The sequence below is a fragment of the Bos javanicus genome, chromosome 19, assembly GCF_032452875.1.
Source record: "Bos javanicus breed banteng chromosome 19, ARS-OSU_banteng_1.0, whole genome shotgun sequence".
In the NCBI taxonomy this organism is placed as follows: Eukaryota; Metazoa; Chordata; class Mammalia; order Artiodactyla; family Bovidae; genus Bos; species Bos javanicus.
The window spans coordinates 40,492,369-40,508,835 of record NC_083886.1 but is presented as its reverse complement, the minus strand read 5'-3'; the positions used below and the strand labels follow the sequence as shown (position 1 = coordinate 40,508,835).

The 16,467-nt window shown below is 59.1% G+C and overlaps 1 protein-coding gene across 1 annotated transcript in view; it reads right to left on the bottom strand.

Moving 5' to 3' along the window:
• ARHGAP23 (Rho GTPase activating protein 23) overlaps positions 1-16,467 on the bottom strand; it is a 73,012-nt gene that overhangs the window by 31,506 nt on the left and 25,039 nt on the right. Inside the window, 10 exon segments of the mRNA XM_061391562.1 lie at positions 3,458-3,601; positions 5,526-5,583; positions 5,735-5,846; positions 6,058-6,213; positions 7,827-8,991; positions 11,949-12,003; positions 12,167-12,245; positions 12,361-12,456; positions 13,662-13,689; positions 16,196-16,357. Coding sequence (XP_061247546.1) covers positions 3,458-3,601; positions 5,526-5,583; positions 5,735-5,846; positions 6,058-6,213; positions 7,827-8,991; positions 11,949-12,003; positions 12,167-12,245; positions 12,361-12,456; positions 13,662-13,689; positions 16,196-16,357 — 2,055 coding nt within the window.

Here is a 16,467-nt window from a genome sequence, read left to right as displayed (position 1 = left end):
TCCCCTAATGGCAGCTCCTCCTTCCTCCCCACTTAAAGGCAATTACATCGCCCTGTTCATCTTCTCTGAATGCCCATCGCAGCCTCAGGTTACTGGCTATGGGCAGCTTTCTCCATATTGGGAAAGCTCGGAAAAGCTCCTGAGTCAGGGAACTCATCTGCCCTCTTGCCTCCACACTCGAGAGCCTAGAGCCATGCTGGCACAGGGGAAGTGCTCGTCGATATTTACTGAGTAAATGAATTTGTCGTTCTCGGAACAACACCCTGCGGGCTGGGGCTTCATCTCCCCCATTAGACTGAGGGCACCGTTCCTCTGGCTCACAGCCTACCTACGACTCTTCAGCCAGCAAGAGCCTCTGTCCTCAGAACAAACCAGATGAGGAGACTTGGAGGCTGGCAGGTGAACTCAGCTACGTCTGGCCATGAACCCTGCCCATCATCCCATACCTACTGGACCCAGGCAGGGATGTTCAAAGCAGGAAACAGCAGGGCCCTCCAAGAGAAGTTTAATGTCAGAGTGAGATGGTGACAAGGAGGCCCTTTGGGACTAAACCAGCTAGATGACCTTGGACAAGTCAGGCCCCCGCCCCTAGCATCAGTATGCCATATTGGAAAAATAAGAGGTGACCCAGCTCCAAGGTCACATCCAACTCCAGTGCTGGGTCTGGCTGCAGGGATGTCACACCCACCCATCCCATCCTCTCACTGATAGTCAGTGGCCTCCAAAGGAGCTGGGGGCCGGGGGAAGGCTGGACTTGGCTGGAGCAGACAACATCTGCCTGGCAATCTGGATCCTGGACAGACCGAAGCACCCGGGAGGGGCCAGGTCCCTTCCTTGCCCAGGAGATCCTGCTGCTGGGCTGCCAGAGGGCTCCCAGAGCAGGGGACAGCCCACTGTCAGGCAGGAGTCAGCAGCTATCACCTCCAGCCTTGGGCCAGACCATTTGTCCATACCTGCCCACTCCTCCTTGGTCTCCATTCTCCGCTTCCTCCCAAGGCCCATCCGTCTCTTGCTTTCTCCCTCAGTGTTCCTGTGCCTGTGGCTGCAGACACTTGTGTCCTCTCTGATGGACAAGCACCCTCCCCACGTGGATCTCCCTCCTGATGACGCACCCTCAGAGCCTCTGTCACCAGGACACCTCCACTGGGGGATGCGCCAGGGCCTTCGGACGCCATAGGCCCACAAAGAACCTCTTGGCTGCCTCTCCCCAGACCTGCCCCTCCGGCTGGGGGAAGGGTCCCACCATTCACTGACCCTCCAGCCCAAGCTGGGACCCCAGGAACCAACACTGCCTCCTCCACCCTCCGTCACCTCCCAGCCTGCAGCCTGCCCAGCTTTCCTTCCCCCTCACATCTCTCTAAATTGTCCCCTCTCCTCCGCCCCGCTCCCCTCGCTCACCTGGACAACAGCAATGGCCTTGTCTCCGCCTGTCACAGATGCAACACTTACCTCCTGGGCTCCCACCTCCACCCCACCCCCTCACCTGCAAAGGCTTACCCCAAGGGATGGGCCTGCGAGCGGGCAGGCACCCACCTCCACACCGGCCTTCCATCTCTTATCCCGGCTCCTAGCCGCCCAGCATCCCCTGCCACCTTCCCCCCAGACTGCCCAGGAGGGCATCTCCCCTGTCAGATCACACCCTTCCTGCTTCATAGATCCCTAGACACCCTTCACAGCTTTCCAGACACCCCCTCCCATTCCACTGAGGTCAGGGTCATAGGTTGCTACGCACTGCTCTCCTGAGTGCCCCCATCACAGCAGTCAAGCACTGTGCTTTCTCCACCCAGCATGAACCCCAGCAGGGCAGGACTGGCCTGGCTCCTTCACCCCTGAATCTGTAGAACCTCAGCAGAGAATTGGAGCTGAGTAGGGCAATGGCACCCCACTCCAGTACTCTTGCCTGGAAAATCCCATGGACAGAGGAGCCTGGTGGGCTGCAGTCCGTGGGATCGCACAGAGTCGGACATGACTGAAGCGACTTAGCAGCAGCAGGCTGTCCAGCATCATGAACAGGCCAGACAAGGGCACAGAGGAGTGCCAGCCCTGTTTGGACTACACTCTCACTTCACTTTCACATGGGCCCTTGGAGAAGAATAACACTGTCCCCATCTCACAGATCAGAAAAGTGAGATTCGGACATTAAGGGGGTTACCAGCTGCCTTGTGCCTGATAAGTGGCTGGGCAGGAATTCCAAGTGTGTCTGACTTTGAAGCTTAAGTTCCCGCCAGGTACAAGATACCCTAGAAGGCAGGATAGAAAATTCAAACAATAGCAATAAGCAGAAGAGCAGCTCCCGAGGGCCAGGCACCCAGGTAAACTCTTGCTTAGATCATCTCATTTAATCCTCAGCAAAGATGCACGATCTGGGGATTAGCATTCACTCCGCTTACAGACGAGGAAACTGGGTCATAGGTCAGCGAGCAGCCTGAGCTTCACCAGCAACTCGCAGCACAGTTAAGAGCCAAGCCCAGGTTCACGCTAACCGCTCTGCCCGGCTCTGCCTGTGCTGCAGGGAGGCACAGTAGTGGGGTGGCTCCTCCTCCCGCTTCTGCAGCCCATGGTGCTGCCTGGAGCCAGAGTTCGTGCTCCACAGATCCAGGGGCTCCACCTTTGCCCCTTGGGATCCTGCTTGTTCCCCCACCCAGGCCTAGGCCCCCTTCCTTTCTCACCTGAATCTCCAGAGCAGCTCTTACTTGGCCTCCTTACCTCCCTTTGACCCTGTCTAATTCACTCCCCACAAGAAGCCCAGTGGGAGAGGCCCCAGGGGCTTTTAGGTGCCCCTTGTTGTTCAGTCACTAAGTTATGTCTGATTCTTTGCAACCCCATGAACTACAGTCCTTAGTATAAAGCCGCCATGGCTCAGATGGTAGAGAGCCATCTTTCAATGCAGGAGACCTGGGTTTGATCCCTGGGTAGGGACGATCCCCTGGAGAAGGGAATGGCAACCCACTCCAGTATTCTTGCCTGGAGAATCCCATGGATAAAGGAGCCTGGCTGGCTACAGTCCATGGGATCTCAAAGAGTCAGACAGAACTGAGCTACTAACACTTTCCAGGATAAAGACTAAAACCTCTGATAGCCTTGGAAAGGCTGAACTCTGCTTTCTTCTGGGGCTTCAGCTCCCCTAACAGAATCACCCTGGCCTTGCTCTGTCATTTCCCATGAGCCCCAGTGGCCATTCTGGATGTGATCTGCCAACCAAGGATCAACCATGGGATAGTATTGTCAGAATTCCAAGCATAACTTGATCAGATCCACCCACAGCAAAGACCATCTCTCTGATGAACTTTTTCATGAGTTCTTTAGGATCCCTGGGAAGTTCTTCCTGGCATCTAACCTCTACCCCTCATGCAGCAGTCTTAGCTCCAGAGGCAGTGGGGTGGGTGTAGGAAAAACTGGAGAGTTCTGCTGGAGCCAGCTTCCATCCACCTCCAGCTCATTCCTCCAGCCATCTTACCTTCCCTTTCTTGGTGAGGACCTGCTTATAATACAACCAGCCTTCTCTCCTAATGTCGCTGAAGGTCGCATCTGAGAGGTCAGAGGTTGAGTGTCGCTTGGAAGGAGCGTCAGCATCTTCGGAAGTGCCCCAGCTATCCAAGGACTGCAGAGAGACAACAGAGAGCAATTTAGGGTGGCTCCCACAGTACCAGCATCTCAGAAACCCCATGGACCACTTGCAGCCCCACAGGCCTGGTGTGTACCACACTCCTCTGTGCTGTGTGGTCTCAGAGGCCTTGCTTGCCCTCTCTGATCCATCTGTGTTGCTGTCATGAGATGTATGTGATGGGGAAGCCAGAAAGGAGGAAAGGCTATGTGACCTGCCGACCACCTGCCTCAGCACATTTAACTTTATAGACTTGAAGGAATTAAGGAAACAGGGACAGTGATTGTGTCCGCATGGAGTTACATAAACAGGGGAAGTAGGAACATCAACAAAGACTGAGTTAGTGGAGCAGGTGGTCATGCCCACAAGGGGTTAACAGAGGAAGTGCCAGTGTCAGCAGGACTCCAGCAATAGCAGTGACAGGTTAGGGGAGGGTCAAGTAAGCAGAGGAAGTGAAAGGAGGAAGCCAGGTGACAGAATCATCAAGGTGTCAATAAAATCAAGATGCCAGGAGTTCCCTGGCAGTTCAGTGGTTAGGACTGCTCACTTTCATTTCTGAGCGTGCAGGTTCAACTAAGATCCTACTAAGCCACAGGGTGTGGCCAAGAAGAAGAAAACAGAAATCAAGATGCCTTTTCCAGCTCGTCTATAATCAAAAAGATTTAAGCCTGGACTTCCCTAGTGGTCCAGTAGTTAATAATCTGCCTGCCCTGTACAACACAGGGAGCCCAGCCTGGTGCTCTGACAACCTAGTGGGGGGGATGGGGGTGGTAGGCAGGAGAGAGGCTCAAGAGGGAGGGGATATATATACATATATGTAGTTACGACTGATTTATCGTACGGCAGAAACCAACACGTTGTAAATTAAATTAAAAATAAAAAAAAAGAATCTGCCTGCCAATGCAGGGGACATCGGTTCAATCCCTGGTCTGGGAAGATGCCATGTGCCGGGGGGCAATTAAACCTGTGCGCCACAACTACTCAAGCCCGAGTTCCCTACAGCCCAAGCTCTATGACAACAGGAGCCACTGCAGTAAGCCTGCGCACCACAATGAAGAGAAGCCCCTGCCCACCACAACCAGAGAAAGCCCTCACACAGCAACAAAAGACCCAGAGCTGGCAAAAATAAATACATATTTTAAAAAATAAATAAATAAAATATTAAAAAAAAAAAAAGACACCTAAGGCCATTTCAGAACTGATCCTGTGTCTCCCAAAGTCCTGAGGCTGGAAACGTTGGCCTCTCCATCACTCTCAACCCTGTGTCCCCGCCGCCCTTTCCAGGGTGTTCGCTGTCCCCTGAAGACACCACACAAATACCGACCCAGTGCCTCCCAGCATGGGCACTGTGTTAGACACCCAGTAGGGTCAAGCAGTGACTAAGACAAGTGAAACCCCTGCCCGCATGGAGCTTACATTCTAGCTGGGGAGACAGGCAAGAAAGGAGATGAGCCCATAAAGTGCTCAACAGGGGAAGTGCTCAGAGGAAAGCACGGTGGTGGGGGGAGGCATGAAAGTCAGGGCTAGGCTGAAATCTGACGGAAGGCCTAAAAAAATCTAGAGAAAAAAAGTAAATCTAGAGAAAGTGAAAAAGTGAGTCCTGCGGTTATGGAGGTGGGCATGGAGAGGACCTTCGAGACGAGAGGTGGGGGCTTGGCAGGACAGTGCAAAGGCCTTGGGAGGGGGGCCCACGGTGTCTTTAGGGGATGACAGAGCCCCCAGAGAGGGTGGGTCTCATGGCTGGCACAAAGTGAGTGTGGGGAGAGCCAAGGTAGGAAGGAGACAGGAATCCGGGTGACCCATTTGGGATCATAGGAGTCCCAGGCCAGGCCCTGCTGCCAAGGCTAGGCTCCAGAGCTGAGGCGTGGGACACCCCAGCCCTCCGACACCCTCACCAGCTCACATCACACGGGCCACTCACCCCATCAGTGAAGAAGCTTCGAAGCATCCGCAGGCTGGGCACGCGGTTCGGCAGGCGCCTAGGCGGTGAGGATCAAGGATGAGGCATATGCGAGGCACCGCTTGGACCTCCCACAAGTCCCAAGGATCAAAGGTCCTGCAGTGGGAAGCCCACTGCCCCCGCGTGTAGAAGACCCAAGGGCCAAGAGCCCTGCCACACCCGGTCCTCACCGCAGAGCCCGGCCCTCGTCCCGGAAGGTGTTGAGCCCGTCGTCGCAGGACTTGGAGCGCTCAGTGGTGATGGCCAACAAGTAGGAAGAACGGCGGCCGGCCTTGATGCTGCCTGCAAAGCCGCCCAGATCAGCGGGGCAGCGGAGGGGGCTTCCCCAGAGCCCTCCCATCCAGGCAGGGCCCGGGGACCTGGTCCCCAGGGGACCCCAGGAGAAGCAGAAGCCAGTCGGGGGAGGCCAGCCATCAGGCAGTGGGCCCAACAGGGACCAGTGGGACCAGGCAGCAAGGGAGCGGCTGGGGTTGGGGTTGCGGGAAGCACTCACTGCAGTCCTGGGAGTAATGGCGGCCGAGGGCAAAGGTGAAGGTTGGGGAGGATGGGCTGGTGCCCAGGACAGGGGCGGAGTTCATGGCGCTGGAGACCACAGCAGAAGCAGGGACGTGCTTGGCTTGGAGGTCAATGCTGGGGCTGGTGGGCTCGTCTGCGAGAGCAGAGGGAGCGGTGGGTGAAGGTCCCAGAAGCCTGAACCTGCCTGCCACCCCAGGGCCCCAGCCTCATAGCCAGGCTGGGACCATATCCCCAGACTCCAAAAGCCCTCCAGGGCCCTCCTGGCAACACGCCCACTGCCAAGGGAACTGAGCCACCACTGTGGTCATGCAAGCTCAGCTTCAGCCTCCTCCATCACACTGAGGGCACCCAGGAGTGGGGGCAAGTCACCCCTCTTAGACCTGGCTCCTAGAGGCAGGAACTGTGTCTGCCCCACCAGACTGACGGCTCTCTGAGGCCATGGAGTGTGTCTCCCCCATCAGACTGGGAGCTTCTAGAGGATAAGGACCATCTATCTCCCCCACCAACTGGGGGCTCCTTGAAGTGGGTGCCACATCACCCCCTTGGACTGGAACTACCTCCTAACTTCATATTGGGAGCTTACTGAGACGAAAGGCTGTGTCTGCCCTATTAGACAAGGCTGGCTCAGCGGACTTGGGGGCTGGGGTGCGGGGGGCAGGTCGTGCCTCCTCTCCTGGCCTGGGGATCTTCCCCAGGGTCACTCCCATGGCTGCCCTTGGGTGAGCTCACCACCCTCAGGTCCGGTTACCACCTCTGGGCTCCAGTTCCATGATCTTGCAGGCCAGTCTTCCCAAGCCCCCAGACCCAGCCCAGCTGATCACGCTCCCTCATGAGCACCTCTTATTCAGCAAACCCGAAATCTTTTCCCGTCTCGTTCCTTTTCTTTCCTGATACAGAGGTGAGGCTCTACCCTCCAGGAAGGCCAGAAACCTGGGAATCACCAACCCTTCCGCTGTCCCATCTCCCCTTTACGCATCCATTCCTAACAAGTTTTCAGTATTCCCTCTGCTCTCAAAGTGAAGTCCGAACTCCTCATCAACTAATAGGCCCCTCCCAACCCATGCAGTGACCTGGAAGGACATCCTAACTCACACTTCAGGGTCTTTGCACATTCTCGTCTCTCTCCCTGAACTTTCTTCCCCTGACTAACTCATTCGTCTTAGCCACAATCTCCTTTCTCTCCTTGGCCACTGTGCCCCAGCCCAGCCCTTCTCTGTCTCTCAGCGCTCCCCGACTCCTATTACACACCCGTTCACCTGGATCGTTCTCGTCTGATCATACATTCCCATGGACCATGAGCTCCAGGAGAAGACAGAGCCTAGCACAGTGCCTTGCACAACTCGGTGCTGGATGCATGGAAGGATGGAGGACGGATGGAAAGAAGAAAGAGTGAACGGAACAAAGGAAAGATAGAGAAAGAGTGGAAGGAAGAGTGAAAAGAAAGAAGAGGGGAAGAACAGGACAAAGGAGGCCAGAGACGGGGAGGGAAAGAAGGAAGGAAGGAAGGGAAGGAGAGACAGGGGAAGTAAAGGTGGATGGAAAGAAGACTGGACGCGTCAACGAGTGGAGGAGGGATGACGGGATGATGGGAGAAAGATGGATGGACGAATGGATGGATGGCCACAGAAATGAGTTGATCCCATCAGCACCCACCCCAGAGTTTCGCTTGGGTGGCAGGTAGGTGGAGGACAACAGGGACACGGAAAAGCAAGTCTCCCAAGACAAGCCACCCGCACCATCACTCACCGATGAAGGGAATGGAAGCCAGAGAGTCTTCAGTAGTGGCCAAAGGGGCCACCTTCCTGGCCGGGCGTTCCCCTCGCCCACTGGCCTCTGGCTCTGGGGACTCGTCACCAAACCCAAGGTTCATCTGTCTTGCGGGGGGCAGCTGGACCTTGCGGCCCGTGGGAGGCTTCTGCCTCAGGATCACTTCATCACGGCGATCCTCGGCGGGAGGCTCCGAGGCCCGGGTGCTGGGTTCTGGTCGGACAACTCTTGGTGGTTCAGAGGCCTCTGGTGGGAACGGTGCGGGGGACTGGGCCAAGTTGAAGGTGGGCAGCCCCCCAAAGGGGGAGTCCCGGAAGGAGAGCGCCTGCAGGAGGCCAGTCCGGCGCTGGAATGATGGGCTGTAGCTCCGGTACCCGATGTACCCAAGGTCGTCCAGGCCCTGCAGGCCAGGAGGGGCTGGGGCCTGGGGCCCGGGCAGGTCCCTGGGTGCGCAGGCAGGGGTGCGGGCAGACGGTCGCTGGGAAGCCCAGCCGCAGCGCTCGAAGCGGGGTGACAGCAGCGCTCCTGGCCCCAGCGCCTCGGCAGAGCGGGTGGCCCGGCTCAGGTAGTCGTCTGAGCGTGCTCGGTGCCAGCCCTCCTGGCCCAGCTGGCTCAAGGCACCCTGGGAGGTGGAGCAGGGCCAAGGGCGATGGGCAGTCACCTCCTCCAGTCGGTCCTGGGAGGCACTACGGGCCCGGGGGGGCATGGCGGGGCACCGTCTCTCCCCCGCCCTGCGGGGTACCTGGTTCGACAGCCAGTTTGACAAGGCCTGCTGGCACTCCAGTCTGCTGGGGGGTGCCCGGCTGCCAGGCTCCGGGAAGGCACGAGGCGTCCGGGGCTCTGGGGGGAGGCGGGGGAAGGCACCAGGGCTGGGGCGGGGCTGGCTCATCCCCAAGGAAGGGTGGTCCGGATGGGAGCGGGCGGTAGACGGGATGCGGGGCCCCGGGTCACTCCAGGCAGCAGGACTCCGGGGGTCACCGGGCAGTGCTGAGAGCGGCTCAGGAACCATAGCGGCCCAGGTGGACACCCGGGCTGGCGGGGCGTAGGTCTTTCGAGGGTAGCAGATCGGGGGTGGCTCTGGGATGCTCCGGGCCTCTCCAGAATACGGCTCGTTCCCCTTCAGGTAGGCGTCCTGGGAGTAGGCCTGCCCGGGGACACAAAGGCAGGTGAGCAGGGCTGAACAGACCCCACAGGGCAGGGTTACAGCAGCCCCCGGAGGTCAAGGCCCTCCAGAAAGGGGCCTGAAGGAAGGGGACCAAGCTTTGGGGGTGGTCCTGAGAGGGCGGGGGTGAGAAGGCATGCTCCAAAGAGAGTCAAGGGGAGGACAAAGAAATAAGAGGCCTTTGAGTCTTACACACACATACACACATACACACACACACATTCACTCGAGAAAGAGCCAGGATTTTTCTAAGGCTTATGACAAGGACTGCCTTTAGCCACAAACATTCCAACATCTGTTTTCTGGGGTCCTCCCCTCATGCTGGCCTCAGCCGCCTCCCTGCTTGCTTGTGTCCCATGGTGCCCACAGACCCTCGGGTGGAGCTGGGAAACCCCACCAGAGACCAGTCAAGGTGGCAGATGACAGGGGAGGGAGCCGCCTAAGGGGTGTGTCCAGGGTGGGGTGGGCGGGGGCTGGGAGAGCCCAGCTGTCCCTCCATCCCCCTGGACGGGAAGCTGAGGGCCTGGCTCCTGGGCCACTGGGGGGCGGGGGAGGGACTTGCTCACCCCCTGCTTCTCTGGACCAGGCTTGAGGGAGAGGCCAGACTGGTTGAGGGACCTTGCGCCACCTTCTGCCACCCCAGCCCTGGAATTTGGCGCTGGGAGCTGAGGCTGACGCTGCATTGCTGAGGAGTGGCAGGGCCAGCGCCCAGGCCCGGCCAAAAAAGGAGGCAGCCCCCAGGGACAGCGGCCTTGTGGCCCTGGCCTAGCCTGGCCCCTGAGGGGCTACCCAGGGGCCTAGCTCAGCATGAAGTATCAAAGAGGGAGGGTGAAACCAAACCACACACACACACACACACACACACACACATCACAAGGAGACCCAGGAAAATACACACCCAGAGACACTCACACACACACAGAGAAGCACAATGAGACACACACACACACACAGTTAACTACAGCTCCAGTCCCGGGCACACACATCACGTGACGAGGGTGAGTAAACCACACCCCGTACTCAGCCCCCTTAGGACCCACACACCAGCCAGGACACTCACGTACCTCTCCCTCCTGCCATCCTGCCGGCTCCCCGGACTCCCCGCATCACAGCCGCTGTGGTGGCATCCCGGCCCCCTCCACCCTCCCCGCCCCCGCCAGCCCCCGCTGACCACTGTGCCAGCCCTGGCCTCGGGGCCCCCCAGCCTGCCCTCCCGGCGACTGCCCTAGGCCCCCACCGACTCTCTCTCGCAGGCGGGAGGAGGAGGGAGGGGAGGATGGGTGTGGAGGGGCCTCGCCGCGTCGGCGGTGGCGTCAGCAGCTGCCGCAGCGCCATTGGCCTCCAGCCTTGGCTCCCAACCACAGGAATGCCTGGGCCCCACCCTCCAGCTAGCCAGGGAGAGGGGGGCCGGCGGAGGCCCCCAGATGCTGACAGCTGGGGCTGCTTGCCCACCCGAGCTGGGGCAGCAGAGCTCAAAGCTGTTGCCCCACCCTGCCCAGAGGAGAGAGCACCGCCCTAGGTCCCGCCCGGTCACACACAGTCCCCCACCCCACCACAGCACGCCTGCCTCTGCCTGGAAAAGGTGCACACGGGCAGGGCCTTTGAGACTTGGGAAAAGCCGTCCACCTACCTCTCTGGGCCCCCATCCATCCCTGCCTCCCCCTCCCCAGGAAGGGCAAGGGGACTATCGAGGTCATGGGGTGGAGGTTCCCAGAGGGGCATGGTGCCAAGCATGGCACTGAGATTACAGTGATTGTGAGCACACATCCAGGGCAGAGGCCAGCACGGCGGCTCCCAAGGCCTCCAGGATTGGCCCGCAGCCCTCTCCTGGGGGGCAGTGACCTTGGGGGCAAGCAAGCTGGCTTCTGGCTGGCACTCATGAGACCAGGGAACTGGGCACTGGGCAGAGAGGACTGCTCTGGGCTCTGGGTCAGAGCTGGGAGGGAACAGAGAGGCAGCGTGTGTGTTTGTGTGTGTGCACACGTCAGGCATGGAGTGTGTGGCATAAACGGGTACACACGTGAGTGCAGGGCACATTGCGTGCCTCGTCTATGGTGCCTGCTCTGTGGGCAGTGGGGTGAAGGAAGGGGCGTCTGCACCGCGTATCATGATTGGGGAAGTTCATGTGGTTGTCGCACTGCTGAGCACACACGCCAGGGCTGGGATGGAGCAGGCTGGGATGTCTGTGGGCACATGTGTTCTGACAGCAGCAAGCATTCGTGATGTCCTAAATATTCGTGCCACAGGGGTGAGAACCCCGAGTGTGTGCTGTGACACACTGGTGGCGTGCTGTGGGGATCCGAGATGCTGAGGAGTGTGTGGTATGCTGTGATGCCCGTGGTCATGCGTGTGGGGTGGTGCCTACGTACTGAGGGGTTGTGTGTGTGGTGTGTTGTGTCTGGGATGCGTTATCACATAGGACAGGCTAGATGAAGGGTGGGCCACGGGCTGTGTGGTGTGGCTGTGTACCGAGCGTGTCTGCTTGAGCATGGGGTGGTCCGTGGTATGCCGTGTGAATGGGAGCACACAACAGTATTTTGTGTGTGTGTGTCTGTGTGTGTATGTATCTACAGGAGACGTGCTCACACGAGGCCAGGTGGGGAGAGGGCGGCGAACAGACATCTTACAGGAGCCACAGGAACGTGCCAGTCTGGCAGGGCCTGCTGGGCCACCTTCCTCCCAGACACCCTGGCAGGAATCCTGCTGGTCAAAGCCAGTGCCCGCCTCCCCCAACACAGCGCAGCCCTGAATGAAGCAGCCAGCAGCCCCAGCCCGGGGACGGGCCTGGCATCCCCAGTGGGGCAGTGCCGGGCTGGTGGTGCCCCCACACTCTCTCCTCTGCTTCCTAGAGGGGCCAACATGGGAGAGAGGCCAAGGAGAAGGGCTGTATCCCGCCCCGCACCCAGGGTCCTCCACCTCAGAGAGCCGGGAGGACTCACCAGCTGGAGGATGTCCTCGTCCTTGGGCATGATGGAGAGTTCCAGAGTGTCATCGCTACAGAGACAGGGCAGGGGGTCAGGCCAGGCTGAGGCAACAGGGTCTGGGAGAACAGGGATCCTGGTCGCCAGGGCACCACCAGGGCCGAGGGGGAGGGTGTGGAGGGACTCAGGGAGTGGGCTGGGGGCTCTGATGGGAGAAGGGAGGCAGGGGTGCTCACCTATTCTGGATCAGAGCTATGACCTGGGAGTAGGTCTTCCCAATGACGCTCTCCCCATTCACCTTCACCAGCCGGTCTCCTGGGAACCAGGGGCATGGCCACAGGTGAGCAGGTCAAAGGGTGTCAGTAGCCCCACCCGAGACCCCCTGCATCACATATGAATGACAATGAGCCAGGTAACTGGGACAGCTCACCTGTGCGAAGGCCCGCCCTATGGGCGGGGCCATCATCCTTCACGTTCTTGACAAAGATGGTGTCCATGGGCTCCAGGCGGTGCCGGGGGGAGGATCCTGTTGAGCATCAGTCAGGTTAGCTGGGGATGGCTACTGAAGGTCACACCCATGCACAGCTACACACACGGGGGACACACACTCAGAGAATGAGCACACTCACACGGACACAAAACAGAGCCACACATCCACAGGGACACGGACACACAGGATCAGAAAAAACACACTGCTGGGAGGATGAAAAGCTACACGGGCGCATGGAGCCACCCCTTAAATGGCTCCTGTGTCCTAGCACCATGCTAGAAAGTAGACCTCAGAGGAAGCACGGACGTGGCCCCTGCCCTTCCCGAGCTCATTGTCTAGTGCGGCAGACAGACAGGCATGCACACACGCACACACACAAACATCACAAGACAAAAGAAGGGTGCCCTAAAAGGCCAGTGGGGAGAGACACCCGCACGCTCAGAGAGTGTCCACATCCAGACCCAGGGAGAGCTGAGCAAGGCCCTGAGGCTCACAGACACCCTGACCTCCCACCCCACTCCCTTCCCCAGGGTCAGGGCTGCAGAGGCCCGCAATCCCAGGACTGGCACTCCCTCCTTGATGACATCACTACATCCCAGCATTACTCCTCTGCTAAGTGCTGTATCCATCAGAGAAACAGGCCTGCACTAGGCCGGCTGGCTCCTCCCCCATCACAGGCCTCTGCAGTGGGGATTCAGAAAGACAGAGTCCCCACGTGCGCCCAGTAGAAGCCTCAGCGGCAGACGGGGAAGCCTGCCTGTTCAAGGAGGTCTGCCCTGAATACCCTGGGAAGCCATTTGGGAGAGCAAGGCTGACAGCCAGGGGAGTTAGTCTCACGTCTGGAAACAGAAGGACCTCAGGGCCGCCCTTATACCCCGAGAACCCTCGTGTCTCTGCCCCCAAGGACAGCCCTCAATCAGCCTTCCCACCCCCAGGGCCCTGCAGGTCCCGCCTGAGCTTCCATCTAGGCTGGGAGTAACTCTAGGGCAGGGGCCAGGGCTTAGAAACCCATCTGCTCCCCAGAACACCACCCCCAGCATGAAATGGACAGGTCCGAGGAAGACAAATGTGGAGAAAAGAGAGGGCGCAGAGAGTAAGCATATGTGCAAGTGGATACACAGGAAACAGCAGACAGGGGCTGCAGTCAAGGGCAAGGGTGCAGCAGAATCCACGCCGACCTGCAGGAGAGGGCCAGACACAGAGCGGGCCCCCAGCCCAGCCCAGCCCCGTCCACTCCTTACCTCCTCCTCGGCCTCCATTCTCTTCCTCCTGCAGGGGACAGAGGTGGGTGTGGGCCCTCGGCAGCACAGGGGGAGGCCCAGCTTTGCCGGGGTGCGCCCCTTCAAGCTCCCCCACCCATCAGCCTCCCCTCTTATCATCCTTCAAGTAGCCCAGAAGCCAGAGGGGGAGGGAAGGGTGTCCACGGGGAGGTCACATCCCAGGCAATGTCCCCCGGTCACAGGAGCCCTCTCTCATGCCTGCTAGTCCTACCACATCAGCAACTCAGCCATCTGAAAGCCATCAACCCAATGGGGGACTCAGGACCCCTTCCCTTGGAGAGCTCGAAGCCCAGTGGAGGAGGGGTCAAACCCATGACACACAGACAGGACCCAGGCAGACACAGATAAGCAGGCATGACAAGTGCAAACAGTGGCTATCAGCTCTCAGAGAATGGGGAGGAGAGGCCTGATTAGTCCCTCTGGGAGGGGGCGGTTTAAGGCAAGTTTCAGGCCAGCTGAAAGAAGGCATTGGGGTGAGGTGAGCAGAGGACGCAGGCACTCAGTGGCAGAAATAGGACTGAGTCAGCTGAGCTGAAGCAGAAAGAGAGTCAACACCAGCAAGTGACAAGAGTCAGACTCAAGCTTTCAGGTCTGAAAGGAAAGAACGAGGGAGCCAGTGAAGTTCTTGAGTGGGAGAGAGTAGATATGAAAATGTTTCCAGCATCTAGGTACAGGGCTAAGAAATGGCCTCAAGGAGACCCACGAGGGAGGTCTCTGGGCTCATCCCTGTGAGTGAGGAGGGAAGGGCACTGCATTTGGGGAGAAATCGGAAAAAGGCAAGAAGAAATCAGAGAGACAGGCCAGGCCAGCGGGGTGCAGCATTTTCCAACTGGATAGGACCTTTGGGGTCATCTTGTCTAATCTGTTCCACAGATCACCACTTTACAGATGACAGGGTGTGATTTGTCCAGGGCCACTCAGAGACAACAGAGCAGCCAGTGCTAGACCCCAGGAGTCTGGGGCACCTCAGCCAGGACAGGAAGCCGCGGGGCTCTGCTGGAGCACAGTCCCTTGGCACCCGCCTTCCTGAGCGGGGCGCGTGCCCACTGATATGAGCTGACAGCACTGTGAGCAGTGGCAGCAGCAGATGGATGCATCTAGACGGGTGAGTGCCCTGCAGGCTCCCAGCCCTGGGCATGTTCTGGAAAGGGACGGAGCCCGTCTCTGGCTTGCCCTGGGGTCTTCCACGTTAGCAAGGTCTCTCTGAGACACAGGCCAACCACCCAGCCTAGACCACTTGAGCTGCATCTGCAGGGCCACCCTCCGGAGGTCCCCTGAGAGAAGGAGGAAGGTCCAGAAAGGGGGGACATTCTGGGGAAGGAAGGACCGGAGGTTCCTGGGAACTGGGAGGCTGGTGTCCTCGGGCATAAGGGGTGAGGCAGTGCCCCTACCACACACCATCAGCCCCTCTTACAGCCAATGAGAAGATCTGGCTCACACCCAGACTCAAACACGGGTGTGAGAGCTATGCAGCGACACGCACACATGAAGCGTATATATAGACACATGTCTAGATATACACACACGTGTGTACATGACTAGCATACCATGCACGCATGTGTGCATACAAAGAAACACGAGCAGGCACACGGACCCAGGCAGAGAAATCCAATGCCTTGGTTCTCTGGCAGGTGGGACTAAGCTCCCTGTCCCTCAACAGCTGTGCAGGCTGGTCCCAGCCCTGGTGGAGGGGAGAAACAGGTTCATGGGCCCCAAAATAAATCGTTCTCCCCTCCTGCTGGGAGAGAGGAGGGGAAGGGAATTGGGCCCTCCTGGGGAGTCCTGGTTCCTGCCTAGGCCCCCCACATGCTTTCCGGTCAGGGACCACCCCCTGCCCCCAGCTCATACCGTGGCTCAGTTTGAGTAGCCCCAGTTCCTGTACTCAGAGAACCTGATATTTATATTAGACCTGGAAGGGTTCCTCGGAGTCAAATAGATAAATGCCCTCAGGTGACAGCAGCAGACATGAAGCCCAGAAAGAGCGAGAGTACCCAAGATCCACCGTGAGTTAGGAGTTGTACCAGCACTGGGGCCCAGGTCCCCAGCCCAGCACAGGGCTCTTTTAGGCCCAGAGCTGAGGCCAGCAAGGGCCGGGGGGCGCTCTGGGAGGGGCCCCGGAGGTGTGTGAGGACGACTGCCCTAAAGCTCAGGCTGGGGAGGGTCAACTAACCCAGCTCAGAAGTGGCAGGTAGACAAAGGGTCCTTGGAAGCCCATCTCCTGAGAAGCTGTTCACCTTCCAGAGGCCGAGAGTCCCGGGGTTGGGGGAGCATCCTGACTCCCCCACCTCTAGCTCCTTGCCCCAAACCAACCACCCCATTCTCCTTAGAAGACTGAGCCCAGAGCGGATCGGGGGCTTGTCATGCCACACAGGTGACCCAGCCAGGGCTGCCCCTGCCTCTCGGTGACCCTCTTCCCCAGGCACAGAAGCACCCGGAGGACAGCACAAAGGAGTTGCCCTGAAGCTCCCTCAGGGCGGGCGGGGGTGCGGGCCTACCTTTAGGCTGCAGTGCACGGCGGACTCGGGCGGGTACACGATGAAGTGCCGCAGGGTGAAGCCGAAGCCATCCTGGAGGCTTTTGCGCAGGAGCAGCGTCCGTGGGCCCTGCCAGGGGAGGGGGCGCGCAGGAGAGCACCCATCTCTCGGGCCCAGGGGCAGCTGCGGGAGCAGAGCGAGCAAGGGTGAGATGCCAGTCCACACACAGCCTCCTGCAGCCTGCAGGACCTGGGGGGACGGCCGGGGCGCACCGACCCGGCTGTGCCCAGACC